General features: G+C 50.9%; 1 protein-coding gene across 1 annotated transcript in view; it reads right to left on the bottom strand.

The window, feature by feature from the left end:
* GCN1 (GCN1 activator of EIF2AK4) overlaps nucleotides 1-19,061 on the bottom strand; it is a gene marked incomplete at both ends in the record, with an annotated part of 51,088 nt that overhangs the window by 22,000 nt on the left and 10,027 nt on the right. Inside the window, 27 exons of the mRNA XM_084253200.1 lie at nucleotides 204-369; nucleotides 977-1,047; nucleotides 1,243-1,432; nucleotides 1,541-1,668; nucleotides 2,580-2,723; nucleotides 3,059-3,139; nucleotides 4,282-4,463; nucleotides 5,404-5,559; nucleotides 6,421-6,619; nucleotides 6,720-6,833; nucleotides 7,942-8,035; nucleotides 8,306-8,484; nucleotides 9,222-9,346; nucleotides 9,430-9,619; nucleotides 10,214-10,373; nucleotides 10,521-10,596; nucleotides 11,650-11,742; nucleotides 12,945-13,097; nucleotides 14,506-14,679; nucleotides 14,893-14,991; nucleotides 15,299-15,349; nucleotides 15,853-15,981; nucleotides 16,243-16,317; nucleotides 16,878-16,986; nucleotides 17,101-17,169; nucleotides 17,966-18,100; nucleotides 18,190-18,288. Of these exons, the coding sequence (XP_084109326.1) occupies nucleotides 204-369; nucleotides 977-1,047; nucleotides 1,243-1,432; nucleotides 1,541-1,668; nucleotides 2,580-2,723; nucleotides 3,059-3,139; nucleotides 4,282-4,463; nucleotides 5,404-5,559; nucleotides 6,421-6,619; nucleotides 6,720-6,833; nucleotides 7,942-8,035; nucleotides 8,306-8,484; nucleotides 9,222-9,346; nucleotides 9,430-9,619; nucleotides 10,214-10,373; nucleotides 10,521-10,596; nucleotides 11,650-11,742; nucleotides 12,945-13,097; nucleotides 14,506-14,679; nucleotides 14,893-14,991; nucleotides 15,299-15,349; nucleotides 15,853-15,981; nucleotides 16,243-16,317; nucleotides 16,878-16,986; nucleotides 17,101-17,169; nucleotides 17,966-18,100; nucleotides 18,190-18,288 (3,441 nt within the window). The remainder of the gene's footprint in view (nucleotides 1-203; nucleotides 370-976; nucleotides 1,048-1,242; nucleotides 1,433-1,540; nucleotides 1,669-2,579; nucleotides 2,724-3,058; nucleotides 3,140-4,281; nucleotides 4,464-5,403; nucleotides 5,560-6,420; nucleotides 6,620-6,719; nucleotides 6,834-7,941; nucleotides 8,036-8,305; nucleotides 8,485-9,221; nucleotides 9,347-9,429; nucleotides 9,620-10,213; nucleotides 10,374-10,520; nucleotides 10,597-11,649; nucleotides 11,743-12,944; nucleotides 13,098-14,505; nucleotides 14,680-14,892; nucleotides 14,992-15,298; nucleotides 15,350-15,852; nucleotides 15,982-16,242; nucleotides 16,318-16,877; nucleotides 16,987-17,100; nucleotides 17,170-17,965; nucleotides 18,101-18,189; nucleotides 18,289-19,061) is intronic.

Consider the following 19,061-nt stretch of genomic DNA (forward strand, 5'->3'; position numbering starts at 1 on the left):
CTGGGAGGAATGCAGCAGACTTACAAGAATTTATCAACCTTTGGGCTCAAAATACAAATGGAATTATCTATGGAGAGCAGGGGCCTGCCAGGATCTCCGGCACTCAAACCTCCCAGAGTCACCACTGCTCAGCCGCACCGCCTGCTTCGGCCAGGCCTTCCTACCTCCCCCAACATACCCCCAAGCTGGCTCGAAACTCTTACCTTCCCGTGAGTGTTGAGCGTTGAAAGGGCTGCGTCTAACATGCACTTCCGGACATCTGGGTTTCGGTCATTGAGGGCATCAGGGACAAAAAACTGAAAGAGTGGCTTCACCTGAGAGCTATCCAAACACTGGGAGAGTTTGTTCAGGGCCAAAGCCAAGCCACACCTGGGAAAGAAGTGGAAGCGAATCAGGGGGCCGAGGAGGGCCAGCTTAGGGCCACCTCAGGGCATCAATCTTGGGACATCACTAGCAGGAAGCTCTCCTGAGCAGCAAGAACCACTTTGAAGGACAGAGTCCAGCACTTACTTAGTGGTCTAGGCAACAGCCTGGAAAACCACTTGTCAAACAGAGACCTGCCATCTGCACAGTGTTTACCCCCTATAGGGTGACCGTGGGCAGGGGACCAGCTTTGTCTGTTTCTCCACGTGTGAGTGCCATGCCTCCCCCCTACCTCCAGGGCAGGCTGCAGAAGAGAGCACTCAGAAGAGGACATATGCTACAAAGGCAAAGAGCTATCATCCTTTTTAGCCACACAGCAGCTTCCCCAACAGGGGAAGCAGGCATGGAAGAAAGGAGACCCAGGCCAAGATAACATGGCTAACACAGGAGGAGCCAGCACTTGAACTTGGGCCTCTCTGGGTCAGAGGGCAGTCTTGCTCTTTCCTTCCACTGCTCCATTATTCCATTCTGGCTTCTCACAGCTCAGCACAGCCCAGCCAACCTGTTACACCTCAGAAAGCTCTGAGCAGAATGAGATTGCAAAGCTGTTTACCTGGCTTCCCACTGATCTGGAGGAGATTCTGAGATAACTCGTCCCAAAGCATCCAGCACTGGGGGCGGCCGCTGCAATAGACAAGTTGATAAATGCACTGCAGAGTGCTCCCCAGACAAGCCACACAAGCCAGCAACACAGGTGGGAGGTGGGAGGTTGGAGTGCACAGCCACCCTGAGCCTGGTGGAGCAGACCCAGGGTGAGCAGAGTCCAGTCCCTCTCTCCCCCAACCACCCAGACCGCAGGAGGGTACCTAGGCTACTCACATAGAGTTTCTCCTGATAAATTTCCATGAGCCTGCCCATGACCTCTGCCGCCTGACGCTGGTAACGTGCTACCGCTTGGGAGAGGGCTTCAGCCCCGGCCTGCCTCACAGCTGCCTCATGATAGATGACATCGTCGATCAGCAAGGAGCAGAGGTCTGGCTGCAGATCCAGGCCCATCGTTGACCAGAGCCTGTAGTGGACCAAAGGCAAAGGCTAGCCAGACTAAAACTCGCAGGAAAACCCAACCCAGCTCCCAGAGTGATGCGGCAGGTAAAAACGACCTTCCAGGGGCTCCTACCTCTCAGCCAACTTCTGGATCTCCTCCTCCTTGTCAAACTTGATCACCCAGAGCCTCCGCAGAAGGTTCAGGCCATTCTTCTCATCTGTGTCGGGCATTGGCAATACCATGTGGAGTTCCATCAGCCCCTGAGAGGGGGTGGAATTGGACCATATGAGGCACACCTCTCCAAAGAGCCTCCAGCCTGCCTCCTCATCTCCCTCTGAGGCTGTATCGTCTAAGACGTAGCCACCAGTCACAGCAGCCACACCGGGTCTTCAAAATTAAATCAACTAAAAGCAACTCTACATCCCTCTGTCATACAAGCCACATTTCACGTGATCAAAGGCCACAGGCTGGCTAGTGGCTACCACACTGGACAACACAGATATAAACTATTTCTATCATGGCAGGACATTCCACTGGACAGCACTGGTATAGGAAATACTGCGGATCAGCTCAACTCAGTAGCCACTCAGTCTCTTTAAATATTAAAGCTTTGCTTCGATGAAATGATGGCGTGTGGTGGTAGATTATTTTTAAGGTTCAATTAAAAATTTTAACTCTAAGCAAGCAAGATAAAACCTAATAAGGACATTCCCCTTGTTTGGCCTTCAAGAAAAATTTACCACGTACCATCGTCTTCCAGATTTTACCAAGAACCAGTGAAAACTCTCTAATACATCAATTACAGGAAGCGGCAGACTGCATCTGGAAACGGTTTCTTTAGGTTTTAGTCCAAAGGCACCAACAAAAAGCAAGTACAAGATGGAGAGTTGAAGAAATGAACTAATCCCGTAAGTTATGTCTGTCTAAGAAAGTATCAAGATGCACACCGTCTTAGAAATTAGGTCACGTCTTCAGAGGCGAAGGAAAAAACAGCACATCTCGGCAAATGTTCAGTTGTTCTCAGCGCTAGCATGACCCCAACCCGTGCCTGTGACCTCTTCTCTCTGCCCCCAAGGCACACTGGTGCAGATGTGAGGCATCAGACCTGAGGAACATTTGAGAGTGTCCCTCGTGCGATTCAAACACTCGCTGCAAAGGAGTAGGCACGCACCCGGAGCGCCGTGTCCCGCACGCTGGCACATGGGGACTGCAAGGCACAGAGCAGCACATCCACCTCCTCCTGCTCCGCGAAGGCACAGCCGTCCTTGCCACTGCTGCTGGCACACAGGCTGGTCAGGGTGTTTGAAGCCAGAACCTAAGGAGGACATTAATACACTGAGCTCAGCTCAGCAGATTTACTACTACAGGGTCAGGCAGGGGGCCAGGTGATGGGCAGAGGGACCTGGAGTGGGATCTGAACTGAGAACACCCACCCTGCAAACCTTCTAGGCATAAGATCCCAGGACCAGGCCAAGGCCAGTAGCAGAACCCAAGCAAAACCCCTCACAAGCTGCAAACAGTCAGGCTGGCTCTCAAAAGCAGCCCTTCTGCCCAAGTTCAAAAGTAAGGGCTGAGAGAACTAGGATTCAACCCCCTGAGGTCAGGGTCACCATATGTGTCATAGCAACAGTCAACTAAAAACTAAGTCACCTGCAGGCGGGGCGAGCCCGTCCCGATCACCCAAGTCAGAAGGTGCAGCATGGCGACTCGAGGCAGCAGCTCCGGGCCATTCTAAGAGAGAAGAGCAGGCAAGTCAGGGTGAGGTTCCAGGGAAGGTCCTTCACCAAGCCTGGTAGCCCAGGGGGCAGCAGCCTTTCACCTAGGGGAATATTCTGAGTCCTATGGGTGACTCCACTGTAGAAAGCCCATCGGGTTTACACCTAGTCCACAGTCAGCTATTACCCCCAGCCACTAAAAATCAATTCTGAAACGTGTTTAAACTTCAGAGTATGAATTGCAGATGGCCCATAAACATACAAAAAGGTACTAACTTTACAAATAAAGAAACATAAAACAATGAGATACCACGCTTTAGTTCATCACGGGTAAGATAAATGCTGGCAGAGGCGCCACTAGGAACCTCTGAATGAGGGTTTAGCTCAGAACTAGCTGCCTAATGTAGCAATTCCATGCCCAAGAATGTGCAAATGCTCACAGAGTGTGCAAGGGGGCTATAATCTACAAGGGGACACACAACAGCATTGGTCAAAATAGGGCAGGTCAGAAACAACATTCAACACCCAACAAACAAAAGATGGTGCACACGCAACCCGGAGTCAGTAATGTGGCTCTAACCGAAGCCAGGCAGCAGCCCAGAGAACCCGTCATGTGGAAGGAGTGGCATGATCCATTTTGTTTACTGTGTGTGGCCTGAGTTTTGCAGGGACTTGCTGTAGGAAAGGTTCACAAGTGTACACACCTAACTACTGGTGACCATTACCCTTGGAGAGTGGCATTTCTTTTTTTTTGCCTCTATACTGTGGAAATTTTAAAAAACATGCATGTTTACTTTTGCAAATTTTTACAATATTATAACCTGTTAAAAAGAAATGCCCACAATGAAAAAGGCCCAATCTCATAGTCATAAGCAAGTCCAAGGGAGAGGAAGCAGCACTACGTCCTGAGAAGCAAACATGCACTGAAACAAAATCTTTCGACTTCTTCAGGTCAGACCCTATCAGACACGGGACTTGTGAGCTTCACTGAGGCTGGACAGAAAACATTTGGGCCTTCCTCCCACATGACTGCTCCCCTGAACATAAACACAGCTCGCTCCACTGCCCCCAGAACTATCAGCGGACCAGGAAATGTGGAAAGCTCCTGCCTCCCTCACCCCTCTCAAGCCAAGGGGAGAGCCAAGCTTCTCTGCCAACCTCATCCACATGCCCAGGCGGGTTGCTGGGTGAGGCCCTCAGCTGGGCATGGACAGTGAGGATCTGAAGAATCTGGGTCCCGCGCTCCTCCTCCTCCTCACTGTGGTGGGGCATCTCGGTCAGCACCATCTTCAGAAATGGGAAGACTAAGGAGAAGGCTGGCGCGGACAGGGGTGCAGCATCTGTGAGATCAAACAGCAGACAGAACCCTGTAGCCAGGAGCCTCCTTGCTGGCCTGGGGGTGAAGTCTCAGTGCTATCACCACAGTGGCCTGAGTTCAATCCCCAGCCAGGGAGCTGACCCCCATGGCGCAGCAGACCTCTCCTGTCTCGCCCGCTGCTCCCCTCAGCAGTGTATTTCAGTAGATTGCCTGTTCTGCTCCCCACTCAGTCTGGTGAATCTTCTCACCAACCGCACCTCTGGCCTACACCCCAGTTCTTGGACACACACACACACACACCAAAAAAAAAAAATACAGGGGCCTCCCTGGTGGCGCAAGGGGTTGGGCACCGCACCATGAAGCAGTCCATAGACTCTGCAGCACGGGCTCGAACCCCAGCTGGCCAGGGAGCAGCCCACATGGCGCGGCAGACCTCCCCTGTCTCGCCTGCTGCTCCCCTCAGCAGTGTATTTCAGCCAGTCTGCCTGTTCTTCTTCTCACTCTGTCTCTGGTGAATCCTCTCAAACATACACCCCCCCCCCAACATCTCTGGCCTGTACCCCAGCTAAAGAAAGAAAAAGAAAAAAAAATACAACAATGCAAAATCTATAACCAGGGTCAGTGGGCAGCAGGGAAGCACGAGGCATAGTAATAGGGACAATGGTTCTGCCGTAACCCCTAACACTGCCCAGTTCCAGAATGTGAACTAAAACAAACAAGTGGAATTTTCAGCAAGAAGTAAATCCTCCATGGCAGTCACAGCAACTCACAGAACACCGGGACGACACTAAGAAATCCTCCATCTGGCCCAAGCCCCATTTTTCAGATGAAGAAGCCAAGGCCAGGGAGGAAAGAGACCCACCAAGGCCAGAGTCCCGGGAGGTCCAGGGAGCTGCAGCTCATGAATACACTCCCCACACCAGCTCACACCACCTTGTACCCTTTGTCCATCCAGTCCTTACCTGGCTCACTCTTGCCCACTCTGCAGGTGACGGTGTGGCTGTGCAGCAGGGTCACGGCCCTCTTCACAGCCACCGACAGATCTTCCTGGCACCACGACTTATCCAGGACACACTCTGGCTTCAACAGACGCAGAGTCACATGACTCACCAAAGTGCCTGTGTCCAAGAGAAGAAGCCCAGGAAGGAATGACCCAGGCAAAGACAGAGTCTGGCCTGGACACAAACAGGGGCCTGGGCAGAGCTGTCTCTCCCCTCTGACTTCAGTCATCCATTCTACTGAGCCAAAATTCCCTGACTCGTCTCTCTTCTGTGACAGCACTGAGGGGTAGGCAGGCAGCGGTCCCCCTACACTCAGAAACCCAAAGTGCGCTCAGAGGAATGGGCTCCCCAAGGGTTCTTCAGCCAAGAGTAAAGGTCCATCTGTGTGTGCGCCCACCTTGTAAGGAAGCAACAAGCCCAGGCAGCCAGGTAACACTCTGGCAGGTTCCACACATACTGACTGACCTCAACTCAATCCCAGGCTCATTCACGGGAACATACCCCTCAGGCTAGAAATTTTGCTTAAGGTTGTTAAACAACTCACAAGAGTGTGGTCACCTTAACTCCTGTCACAAAAGCTGGTCTGCTTCTCCCAGTAAATAGAAGCTGCAGGTCACAGAGACCACCCATGACTGTCATGTGGCTGCAGAGGAGTGGGGCAGTGCTGACTGGCCACGGGCACCAAGCCACTCCCACTGCCACTGAATTCTGAGTCCTTTAGTTTTAAAACTATTACAGAAAGATCACAATGACATGTCTAAAACCTGTACCACACGGTGGGCACAGCAGACATAAAATGCGAGGTGGCGCTATGGCGCCTGGGGGCTGCAGCCTGAGGTTCCCAAGGCTGCCAGCACATGCAAACAAGAGTCAAGAGGCCCAGACCACCGCGTGCCTCTCTGGGAGCACTCAGGGCCTCCCCAACCCACCTCCTGGCCTGCCCTGGGCCATGCCCACAGCCAGCAAACAAGAACTGACCCAAAGCCTTGAGTCTAGGGGGCATGACACAGCCAGCCAAGGACAGGAAAGGGTTCTTGATCCTGGGAGCGGCCAGGGGAGATTTCAGCAAGGGCAGGAAAGAGTTGACCAAAACAGGGATGTACTGGGTCAGGCCAGATGGGTTCTTGGCAAGGATGGTGTCCAGCAGTCCCAGCGCCGCCTCCAGCTCTCCGTCCAGCTGCAAGCAGAGTGGCCCCAAGAGGCAGGTCAGCAGGCCTGGTTCCAGGACAGTGAAAAGCAGGCCTGAGCCGCCCAACACTCTCCCACCAAGAGTTTACCTCCTGTAGCCGCCTCCGGATCTGCGCCTCCCTGTCCAGTTGGGCCTGCAGCATCTCCTTCTGCTTGCTGGTCAGCTGTACCTCCTCTTTGATGCCTTTCTTCTTCTTTATCTCCTGAAGGCAATAAGCAGAGCAATTCTGTCTCCAGAAACAGCCTCCTTCCTTTCATCAGAGGAGGGCGAGCTCGGATCCACAGTCGGCACCATGCCAGCTCTAAGTCTATGACCTGGGTTCCCAAACCCACCTCCCACAAAGCCTACAGTCACCTGGTTTCTACAGATGGAGACTGCAGTAGAGAAGCAATTTCCTACTGGATTCTCGCTGACAAAAGCAAGGAGGGCCTTTTATATGTCAGAGAAGTAAAGTCTCTTAATGTGCTGAAGAGGGTGTTCTGGTAGCCGTACATCTTCAGAATCAAAACTTGAGTCTTCCCTCCTGCCCGGCTCCCCCTTAAACAAGCCCTCCCCCAGGATAAGTAGGCTGAGGCCTGGAAAAGGCTGAGAAAGCACTCATTCCTTCCAGGATGGACTGAGCACCGTACAGTGTCAGTCACTGTTTCAGACAATGGGGCTACTGTGGGGAACAAGATCAGGTGCCTGCCCGCACAGACCTCACAATTTAGTGAGCAAAGAGACAACGAACAGTGCACACACATACACATGATGATTTCAGAGCATGATAGACATCACGAAAGAAATAAAGATGATTCGGAATAACCAGAAAGAGGGGCAGGGTCCACTCTATAGGGTGGCAGGGTGGTCACCTCTCTGAAAAGGAACAAGTGGGCTGAGATGTGAAAGACAAGAACCCAGTCTTATTAAGAGCAAGGAAAAAGAGCAAAGGTTTAGATGCCTGCATGCCCGTTACAAGCTGGACACAGCCATCGCACCACACTGCACCTGTGCCTGCTGTGACCAGACACAGTGCCCAGCCCTCCAGGAGCTGCGGGACAGGCATGGAATCAAGTGTCACCACTTAGTGAAGGAAATGTATGAACTGCTGTTGGTATCAGCAGAGAGGAAAGTGTTCTCCTTGTGTTTGGGTGGCACAAACTACAGAAAAAAGGGAAATGGCATGGCAGGAAGACCAGGGTCAGGCAGGGGGATCAGAGGAGTGTGCCACAGTGCCAGAATGGCACAGGACACATGTGTAGCAAGAGCAGCCACCAGCCGGAGCCACCACGCTCAGCAGCTACCAGAGCATGAGGCCTCTGTGTACTTACCTCCTTCAGCTCCAGCTCGATGATCTGCTCCTTGAAGGAATAAGCTTTGTTCTCTCGTTTCATGTTGGCCTTTTTTATGCTGTCCTGCTGGGCACTGAAACACCAGAGCAGGTGATAAGCCAGATTCAAAACAGCCACCAGGCTCATCTTTCTCACACCAGCCATGAAAGTGCAGCTAGCTTTAAGGAGCCTGCACCAGGAAAGGGCCGGACCGGCTCTCCTGTCCCAGACTACGCACCCGCCAGCAACAGAGCAGGCGTCGGCCCAATGAGTAAGTAGGCTGCTTTCCTCCTTCCTTCAGCAACCCTACCAAGGAGGTGCCATCTCCACCTTACTCAAGATGAGTCCATGAGCAGGGTCTCACCTCTGGATGATGGATTTGTCATACAGCTCCCCAACAGGGGTCTGCATGATGGCAAACTCCTCTCGAGTCACCTGGCAGAGCGCAGGGTTCTGCACAGAGGCGGTGATGGTGCTGATGAGCTGAGGGAGGACTCGGTCCGGCGACAGGATGGAGAGGGAGCCCATAGCGTTCATGGAAGACTGCCGGACAAACAGAGACAGTGTGTGACAAGGCTGGCACTGGAGAGCAGTTCCACCATGTCTCAACACCCAGACCATCGACTCCCCTTCTTACCACTGCCATTCCTTCCAGACACTGCCCACCATAGAGGACCGCTGCAGTGTCTGCCTGGCTTCTCTGCAAGCATTTACCACTTTATCTGGCACTAGCATCCAGATTTGAGGGACACTCCTACCCTACTCTTAATCCCTGAGGTTTTAGATAGAGCTGCATCTCCAGAGGTAAGCATGTGATCCAGACCAAAAGGATGGTGTAGACACAGGACCAAAGTCCGGTGAACCAGAGGCAGTGAGACCCCCACGCCAGTTGAAATAACTGGAAAATGCAAACTTTTTCCAGGGGAGCTGATGGAAGGACAGACTTAAGTTTGGAACTCAAGCAAGCTCAGTTACCTGCCAACAGAAAAGGAAAGACTGAAAACAGAGCTCACATCATGGGAATCAGAGATGAGACACATGGGTGAGAGAGACACAGAGCAAGGTGGGAGAAGTCACCTGCCCTGTCCGGAAGACAGCATGGACAGAGGACAGCCAGCCACATGCCGGGACACAGCCTTTACATGAGAGCTAAGCTCCCTGACACCCAAACCAGGGCGTGTTCTGACACTTGCAACCCAAGGGTCCACCCCCACATTTTATCTGAGTCCCTCCTTCATGCACTCTGGCCTGAGGCCAGAACCAGCTCCTGGGCCCATCACCTGGTTCAGGGGACTCTGTGTGGTGATCCTGGGAATGATCTGATCCAGATGCCTGGTGATGAAGGCTTCGGGGTCAATCTTCATTCTGGCGAGAAGTGTTGGCCAGAGTCCAGACTGCCCTGCCACTGAAAGGGAAGTGAAGAGAAGCGATGAGGCCTCTGCTTGGCCTGCTTGCACCTTTCCCAGAGCCACCACCCCAGCCACAGACCTAAGGATGGGTGGTGGGAGATGATGAGCATCTCTTGAGCCAGCTGTTCAGTGTTGGTGACGTCATCCTCTAGCCCTGGCACCCCAGAGATGATGCACAGAGCCTCCTGCAGGACCCGTGGAGGCACATAGGCCTTGCCCACCTCAGTGACCTCCCCGGCATCAGTCACCAGAGCTTCTAAGGGCAGCACCTGTGTGGAGACAACAGATGAGGTGTCATGCTCAGAGCTTTGTGCAGGCTTAGCACACAGGGACCCCGATGCCTCCTGCTCATGTTATTATCTGAGGTCCCTGCTAGAGTGGATACTGAGCCAGATCCCAGCATTGGGAGAGCGGCTCTCAGATGCAGCCAGAAGGTGGAAGCACCTATGACTTTGTACCTAAAAAGCCCCTGTCCCTGAGAGGGTAGAGATGGGTAGGAAGCAGCAACAAAAACTACCCGGAGAGATCCAGTCCAAGAGTAAATCTATCACTGGCCCACATCCAACTAACAGACTTAGGAAGGAGGGAAGCAGAGAAACAGGGCATGGAGAACACTGAAATAGGAGCAAGGGCTTTGGGGTCTACTCCCGATTCTGCCTCCCTCTGGCTGAGGCCCCATGCAAGTCATTTCAGTTCCCGGAACCTTGGACAACTCATGCAAAATGAGGGAATAAAACTTTAACAGACACTGTGAAAATGCAAAAAGGAAAATGAATAGAGAACACTTTAAAAATTACAAAGTGCTTTAATTACATATTAGTCCATAACTCAAGGATTCCATTCTGCAGCCCAGATGCCCTCACCTTGTGAGAACTGAGGACAGCCTTCAGCTCCTCCAGGAGTCCATACGCCAGCTTAAAGCCCCCAAGAGAGGACAGCAGCTTCCGAACTGTCTGCTGGGCCTGCCTGCGCACATGCCAGGTGCGGCTCAGGAGCACCGCCACCAGGGCCCGGTGGTACTGCCTGTGAGCACAGGGACAGACGGTCTTGGGGGACCATCTCAGGGTGCCCCACAGCCAGCCCCCCAACCCCACACACTCCCATTTCTCAGGCTCCTGCCAGGAGTCGCCTCTTTTGGCCCCAGGGGAAGGGTAAGCATGCCTCACGTACTGAACTTTGCTGCCTGTGAGTCTATGGGGATGGTCAAGGAAAAGCCTCTCTGTCAGATGCAACACCGTACACAGGGCTGGGAGGAGAGAAACAGCAGAGGGTTTTAAAATGGAGAACGTACCCCGAAGAACTGGAAAATGAACACCAAGATATAAATGTGATTATCATGGGTGTAAAACTACAAGCTCATTTGAATGTCCTTCTCTTTGCTTACCACACACACACGTATTCTGGAGGAAGGAAGAGAACACACTTTCTTTTTAATAAAAACTACTATGCAGTTCTGAAAAAGAATGAGGGCGCTTGTTATACACTGGTGGCGAATGACTTGGAAGTCTAGAAAGCACGATGTATGCAGGAGGCATGCTACCACTGGTGTGGAACAGGTAGAGAATTAATTATATAATACATTTATTGGCACAGATATAAAATATGAAGGATACAAACGAAGCTGATAAAATTGGTTAGCTGTGGTCAGGCAAAAATGGGTGACCTGCGATCAAAGCAGGAGTGTAATTTTCAATGTCAACATTTGGTATCTTTTCTGAATTACATGTATGTATTTCTTATACAAAAACTTTTTTTTTTTTTTAACTCAGGAAGTGACTAAAAGTTGTAGCTCATTAATAAGATGCTGTGACTTGGAGTCAAAAGACTTTTCAAATCACCAATTAGCAGCAGACAACCCAAAGGCAACCCAGAATTTTAAACACACATTTTTAAAAAGAGCTGTTCTCTGCTGCGATAGAAACCAGTAGTTTTGCATCTCCTGGTGGGGGAGTGGAGCCAGCCACACTCCACTAGAGCTTCTTAGCTGCCTCTTAATATGAGAAAAACTCCGAGACAGCACCAATTACCCAATCAGCTATAATTACACCTACTATCACAGCTCCGCAAGCATTAGTGCTCCGTCTCCACAAATCCCCCACTTCCCCCCACTTCCCTAGTCTTACATGTCCCCAAAGGAATGAATCCACCCCCACAACTACCATGATTGCCACGACTGTTGGTCAGATTGCCCTGGTCCAGGTTTTTTAGAGCTGACTGGTCAAAACCACAGGGGTGAGGTAAGGTCTGTTCTGTGCGCCTGCCAGAGAGCTTGAGCTCACCTAACGGTGTAGCAACTCACCATCTTCCGAAGCCATGAGCAGGAACTTCTCAGAAGTGAAAATCTGCTTCTTCTCATCCACAATCAACTGCCAGAAACTGCTCAGTTTGGCCTCTACAGGAAACAAGCAGTCACCCCAGGATATGAGCTCCACCTCATCCTGCAGGCTGGGGCCCTCCTCCCAAAGCTGCTGGGCTGGCTTTGTGGACAGACCCTCTGCCACAGCAGGCAGGAGTGCTCCTCAGCAGGGGTGGGTCACTCCCAGGCTCTCTGCCTCCCCACTGAGAACTAGCCACTCCTTCTGGAATCATCATCTCAATGAAAACTTTCGGAGGCTTTCAGCTCCCTACAGAGCTCAGGCAAGCCCCTTCCTAACTGAAGTTGCCCCTGCTCCAGGCACCAAGCTGGAGACACATATGCCCTTCCCTGACTGGAGCGGACTTGGACTCACACTGTGCTGTTCTCTTCCAGCAAGTGATATCCTTCCTAGCCTCCCAGGCCCTGCTTCAAATACCCTCTCCTTCATGAAGCCTGTCCTGACACTCAGCCCCTGAACTATAAGCAACCCTTCCTTCAAAACTGTTCTAATGCCACATCCTGCCTTAAATGATGCATTTTGCATCTCCCTCTCCCACTAGAAAGCAGTCCAAAACTTGTCAAGTGACGTCATGTTCATCTTTGCCTTCCTCACAAGGGAGCCCAGGGCATACAGCCGAGGGCTTCCAACCACTGGGACATGTTCAGGTGTATCTGCCTGCAGACTAGGATGAAAGAAAGCTTGGACTCCCAGTCAGTCACATACAAGAACCCTTTTTGTTATAGAGATTTGGAATCTCTTCATGCACATGCAGTATACAATGAGTGTTCGGTCAACTACGCACTATCTCAAGACAAGAAACTGGCAATACTGCCCGGGGAGGGGCACCCAGTGGTTGGAAGACAAACTGGGTAAGGGGAAGCTTTTCACATTATACTCTTTTGTACCTTTTGAATTTTATACCCCATAATGAATAGTCAATTTTTTTTTTTAATCCCACTGCTAAACCCAGTTGAGTCCAGGGAATTATCTACAAACCCCTGTCACGGAGCATTGGAGCAACAGGGAAGAGAAGGAGAGTGACAATGCCCCCTGGTCACTTTCCCACTGCCCAACGCACTCCTAAGATTCATCCCTGCAGGTGACAAGTGGCCTGGGGGTTGACCCACCATGCTAAGGGGCAAACCAATCCTATAAATGCTACATATCAGCCACTCTTCTGAAGGAGGCCAAACAAGGCCCTTGCCTGCTACCATCCTGGACACCTCTGGACTCTTACCTGCCTGCGAGTCAGCCATGGAAAGCTTCGAGAGCAGCAAGGCTGCAGCGACCCCTTCGGTGACTGTGGGAACCTGAGTGCTTTGGGAGGCTGCCTTCTCCACGGTCTGGATGAGCAAGGGCAGTAAGTCCAGCGCCTGCAATAGCGTGTCACCTGCGGAAAGAGGACCAGCCCCTTACAGAACACCCTGATCCTGGAGAGGGTTATGGAGGGTATGGAACAAGATTACTCTAGAAAGGAATTATCCACCCAGGTCTGAATTGGCTAATACCTTTTGGGTACCTCATCAAATATCTCAAAGAAGTGGAATCAGAATCTGGGACGTAAAATCCACAACATAAAGTTAGAGTGAGGAGGATCCTTACTCATCCAACAATGCAGCTATTCATTTGATGGGTAAGGAAAGAGACCAAGTGAAGTTAGGTGAGTCGTCCAAGGCCTTACAGCTACACAGCTGGTTAAGAGAGAACTGTGTAAACAAGCCTGAGTGAGACACTTCCCCAGTACGAGACAACCTCCAGACCCGAATCCCAACAACAGAACCAATATGTAAGCTGTGAACTCCACCCACTATTTTTTAAGAAGAAAATTGATTTCTTAATTGGTATACAGAACATTACATAAAGAAACCAGTATTTCTTTCAAGTGGTACCATGGATTTGAATTCAAGAAATGTTTATAATTTCCCTCTACAATATGTTTATTCTAAAAGTACTGAGTAGAACAAGCTCAAACTGAAGAGTCACTTAAACCAAGTCTCTGCTATCTAGCATTCAATCTAAAATCAAGGCTGATCAATGCAGCAGAAATGCAAACAGATACATGAGTGCAGGAACTCTGGAAGGGTGTCCCCTCTCTCAAGGTAATTTAATAATCTCCTAGGCATTTCGTTAAACATAGATCATCAAGTTTAAACCTTTTTTTTCCCGAAGAACTATCAGTCCAGCTCAGAAGTGAAAATCAATGATAGATTTTTATCTTAAAGTCAAGTTCCTATATAAATTTGAGTTTTTCCCTGGCTCTTCTTGGGAAGAAGGCCCAAACGATAGGCTTGTTAGCACTGAAGTGAGGGCAGTGGATATTTTTAATCAGTCTAGTATAAATTTACATGAAGCTGAGCCTCCGCTGGTGGCGCAGCAGTTGAGCGCTGGGCTGCGAAGCTGCCTACAGCCTCTGCGGTGCCGGTTTGATCCCCGGCCGCCAGCAAGGGTCCCACATGGCGTGACAGACCTCTCCTGCTGCGCCCACTGCTCCCCTCAGCAGTGTATTTCTTCGTCAGTCTGCCTGTTCTGTTCCCTGCCCTGGCTCTGGTGAATTCTCTCACCCTCCCATGCTTCTGACTGTACCCAGTGCTTGTATAAATAAATATATTTAAAAAAAAAAAATTTACATGAAGCTGGACCTTTAAACATCTCCTTTCTCAATCAGTTCTCCCTGATTTCAGATGTAGTGAAAGCCTCTGCTTCTGGATCCTCTCTGAATAAAGCTTTATACTTTAAAGGTCTAATGTGGGGAGAAGCCAGAATCCCAGGCTCAGTCACCGAGTCAGCACAGCCCTCACCTCGGAAGCAGGTCAACATGCACTGCAGGTAGGCATGCCTCACGGCAGAGGTGGAAGTTTTAAGGCTGAAGGCTTTCTTGAACCATTCAGTGAGCTTCTTGGGCACGTCCGTGGTGAAGCGGTTACACCAAAGAGCCAGGACGGAGACGGCGTGCACCAAGGTGCCTTCATGAACTAGGGCGAGAAGCAGACATGCCATCAAGTCTGATGTCTCAGACCCATGTCAAATCACTGCAAGCAATGCACAAAAGCAAGCAGGAGTACAAGGGGTAGCAGTGATGATTCAGAGGCAGGCCTTCAAGAGGGGTGCATAGCGGGCTCCGACTGTGAAACACCAAGGTCAAGGACATGACCAGACAGCATCCTCACCATGCTGGACACAATTACCTTCTTGCTGGAGAAACGGGATGAACAGCTCAGTCACGGTGCCATTCAGGACTTGACTGGAAGGCCCAGACACCACGTGATGACTGATACTCCCGATCCCTGGAAGGCAGGAGATTCCCTGCTTAGCCCCTGGTCAGCACAAAACCACCCACCCATGCTGGCCTTTCCGCTGTCACCCACGCCCCCAGCAGCCCTGCCTCTCCTCTGGCACTACTGACCCTCCCTCGATCCCCCCCACAAACCTCCTGCCTTTCCGAGAAGCCAGGCCCCCCACAAGACTCAAACATCAGGTGGAAGAGACCTGGAAGCCAGGCTGGAACATCCGAGACGGTGACAGCACTCGCCTCACCCAACAGCTCCTTACCTCATCTGCGACATTTCCCACCCCTGCGGACGAGTTCTGTACCTGAGAGGACGCTCATCTTCTGGGCCACAATTGTCAGTTTTCCCTCTGAGCCTGAGAGGAGGACAGCAAAGACTCAAAAATCACACCACGCACTGTCCAAAGGGGTGAATAACGCAGCTGTGTGTGTGACATCGAGCTACAGTTTCTCATTCCAGAAGCAGCCTCTCTGTCACAAAGCTGGGCTTAAAATAACATTTACTAACTTTTTTTGCTCCTGACTGAAAAAGTAAAGTTCTTACAGAAAAGCTGAGAGACAGAAAATAAGTAATGAAAAATATTTAAAAATCCCCATGTTCCTACTACCCAAAGACAACATTAACATTTTTGTACTTCCCTCTGGTTTTTGCTGCTATGCATATACTTAAAAAGAGAAAAGAAATGAACCACCGTCTGTCTACACTGCCCCGTGCACGCTTCTGTTCACGTCACACATTTTCTTCCTACTGTCACATCTTCCTGGCCACGTGGCCTTGCAAGAGCAGCACCGAGTACTGAGTCCCAGGGAGGGCCAGCGGCACACCCCAGCCACCCCATGGCCAAGAACGCCTGCTCACCTCCCAGGATTGCAAACAAATGCCTCGTCAGGGCTTCCGTCGCTGAGGAGTCGCTGCACTGGCGGGCCAGGTTCTGCAGAGCCAGCACAGCTTCATCCATCAGGCGGGGATTGTTGGACTTCAACTGACCTGGCCACACACAGAGCCGCTGCTCAGAAGCTGCCCACAGCTGAGTACCCAGGTGTTCCTCTGTGTGATTTCCATGCCCCCAATTCTTCAATGCCAGCTCTATGTTCTTATTATAAAAGATCTCAAGAACACAGCTATGCAAAAGCAGTTTAGGATGAACTACCCAAGGTGTCCCCTGCTCCCGTGTCTAAGATAAATGGGACAAGCACAGCCAAAACCCACAGTGCTGTCCTTAGGGCTGCAGAGGGTTAGGATACTCACTCGCCAGTCCTTTCACGATGTCCAGGGCATACTGGCTGAGATCGAGAGTGACTGATGCCAGCAGACTGGAGATAGCTGAGGGGGACAGAACGCACTGACCACATCAGTCCCAGTGGCAGTGCCCATCGTTACCCTACTCCCCAGCAGCAAACACCATCAGGCCTGCTGTCTAAACACAGAGTCCCGACCACTTTCATCTCTGTGTCATCACATCTCTCTCCCAAAGCTCGCCCTTCTAATGCTGTATACTGCCCATACCACATTCCACACACACCTCTTACCAAGATACAAGGGACAGACTCAACCTTTAAAATCTATGTGTTCAACTATAAACCCCACACCAAGTTCAAACTGTTTTAAGAGGTTCTCAACGTGAATGGTCTCCAGAAGATTCCTGAGCCTCTAAAACTGTATGCAGTTATTTTAAGCAGATACATTTTTGTGTATTCATCTAACAAAAGGGGCCCATGACTCTGAATTTATCCTCAAAAGGGTCCCCGCTCTCTCCCACAAGGTCCGAATGGAGTAAACAGTAAATATACCCCTTACCCCCAACACTTCCCACTGCCAAGTAATGGGGATAGCTTACTGGGTACCTCATCTTCCTCACATCACCCAGTCTGGCAGCAACCTACTTTCAATAACATTCTCTGGGCTCCTCAGCAAGGATTTCTGTATGGTGGGGAGTATCAGGTCCTTAAATTCCGAGTGGGACATGTACCGGAGCAGAGGAGCACAGTTATCCTATGAAGAGAAAGGAGTAAGGCACACAGCCTCACAAGAGCAGACCAAGGGTAGAGGGTTAAATTACTACAGAATTTAGCTTGCCCAGGTAAGGAGGGCCCACCTCTCACTTACCAAGAGATATTTCTGAGGCTTGACTTTGCTCATTAGAATGTTCTTCATATAAAAATCCAGCAGAGCGCTCTAGAGAATACAAAGACCTGGTCAGATCCTGCCACTCTGAACCATCTGATCTCTGGCCTAAGAGGTCCCTCCTGTGGGAATGCCTCCCAAAAAATGCCCCACACTTCACAGTGTCAAGCAGAGGCCCCAGAGATCATGCCATTCCCCAGTTTGCCACTGCTCCTGAGATCAAGCCCAAAGTCCAAGGCCTGACTCAGAAGGCCCTGCCCACTCCCAGTAAGCAGCATCTCACACCTCTCTAACTCACTCTCACCACTCCAACCCCACTCGGCTCCTCTGTGTTCCTGTCCACAGGCTGCTTTCTCTCCCCACCTCTTGCCCAACACCTGTCACCTTTAAATTTCTTCACTGGAGATGCTCCCTGACCCCAGACTAAGTCAGGCCCCCTATTACAGCGTAGCACAGGTTCCTGCACTTTTCCTTGGGAACACTTATCACAGCTGTAATTAACTAGAGGACTATTCAAGAGCAGACTCCTTCTGAGACTCAGTTCCGTGAGGGCTGGGAGAGCTTCCTTGCTTCACTGCTGCCTCCCCCAAAACCTAGCTTGGCACAAGGCAGCAGCTCATTTGCAGCAGAAGGAATGATGCATGAAAAGGCAATCTATCATCCCAATAAGCACACCAGGTGTCACCCCAAGTAAGAGCTGGACAGAAAACTTTCCAACTCCTTAAAGTTGATAGATCACAGTAAAAGGCAAGGATCTCACGGGAGAAAACCAACAGTTTCCAGGTGAACAAGCTGAGGTGAGCAGGGCAAAGCAAGTTCTGCCTCCTTCACTGCGGAGACCCCTTGCCTTGTGCTGGTTGACCACATCCATCTCCTTGTGGTTCGTGCAGAACTGCACCAGCAGCCCCAGCATGCCTGCATAGCTCTGGTTGGGTTCGAGGCTGAGAATGGCTGACAAGTACTGCTCCACCAGCCCGGGGTTCTGAAAGGGGGAGTACAGAGTTGTTTCAGATGGTTGTAAGGGTGGCATGGAAGAAGCCCTGCCCACCAACCCCTGCTGCCTCCTGTCACCTCTTTCCACAGCTTGGTGAGCTTCTTCACAGCACCATCCACAGCATGCTTGTGGGAGCCGCCCAGCACCTCCAGCAGGAGCAGGCACTGTACCTCCACCTGCCAGGACCAGGACAGGCTCAGGTGAGGATATGAAGTGGAAGTGGAAGTCCCTGCCTGCCCAAGACCTTCTTCATCAGACCCACCAGATCCCAGGTTCATCTGCACTAGGCCTCTCCCATTTGATGCCTCCAACCCCACAACACTGAACCCTGTCCTCAGTTACATCTATCCACTGTTAATAAATATTTGTTTAAGCACCTGAGTCAGACAATGAAAATACAGATGTGGTCCCTATTTTCACACACCTTGTAATCCAGAAGGAGAAAAGACATTAAACACACACACACACATATAAGGACCAACTTCCTGGTCCAGGTTTCTTTATCTGCATTGACTTTTCCTTCATTACTGCTCCACCCTCACTGAACACTGACTACACAGCAGGCCCTGTGTGAGGCACTACAGATGCACGGGGCTCACTGTCCAACCCAGAGTGAAGCACAGAACAGGCATTCAACTAAAACTAAAACCTCAGATTTTACAGGCAATGGATACCAAGGTCTCTGGTGAGTAGCATGAGCAGTGACCCTAAGGAAAAAGACTCTTTGCTGATTCCCATCTGCATGTGCACAAAGCAGCAGATGCGCAAGGCAATTCACAGCAGTATTTTTTTTTTTTTTTTTTTGTGGGACCCTCGCCGGCAGCTGGGGAATGAACCAGCACTGCAGAGGCTGCGGGCAGCCCCGCAGCCCAGTGCTCAACCGCTGCACCACCAGGGGAGGCCCTCACAGCAATATTTTTTATAATAAGAGACCATAAACAGTGTGTAT

The sequence above is a fragment of the Talpa europaea genome, assembly GCF_964194135.1.
Source record: "Talpa europaea genome assembly, chromosome: 14".
NCBI lineage: Eukaryota > Metazoa > Chordata > Mammalia > Eulipotyphla > Talpidae > Talpa > Talpa europaea.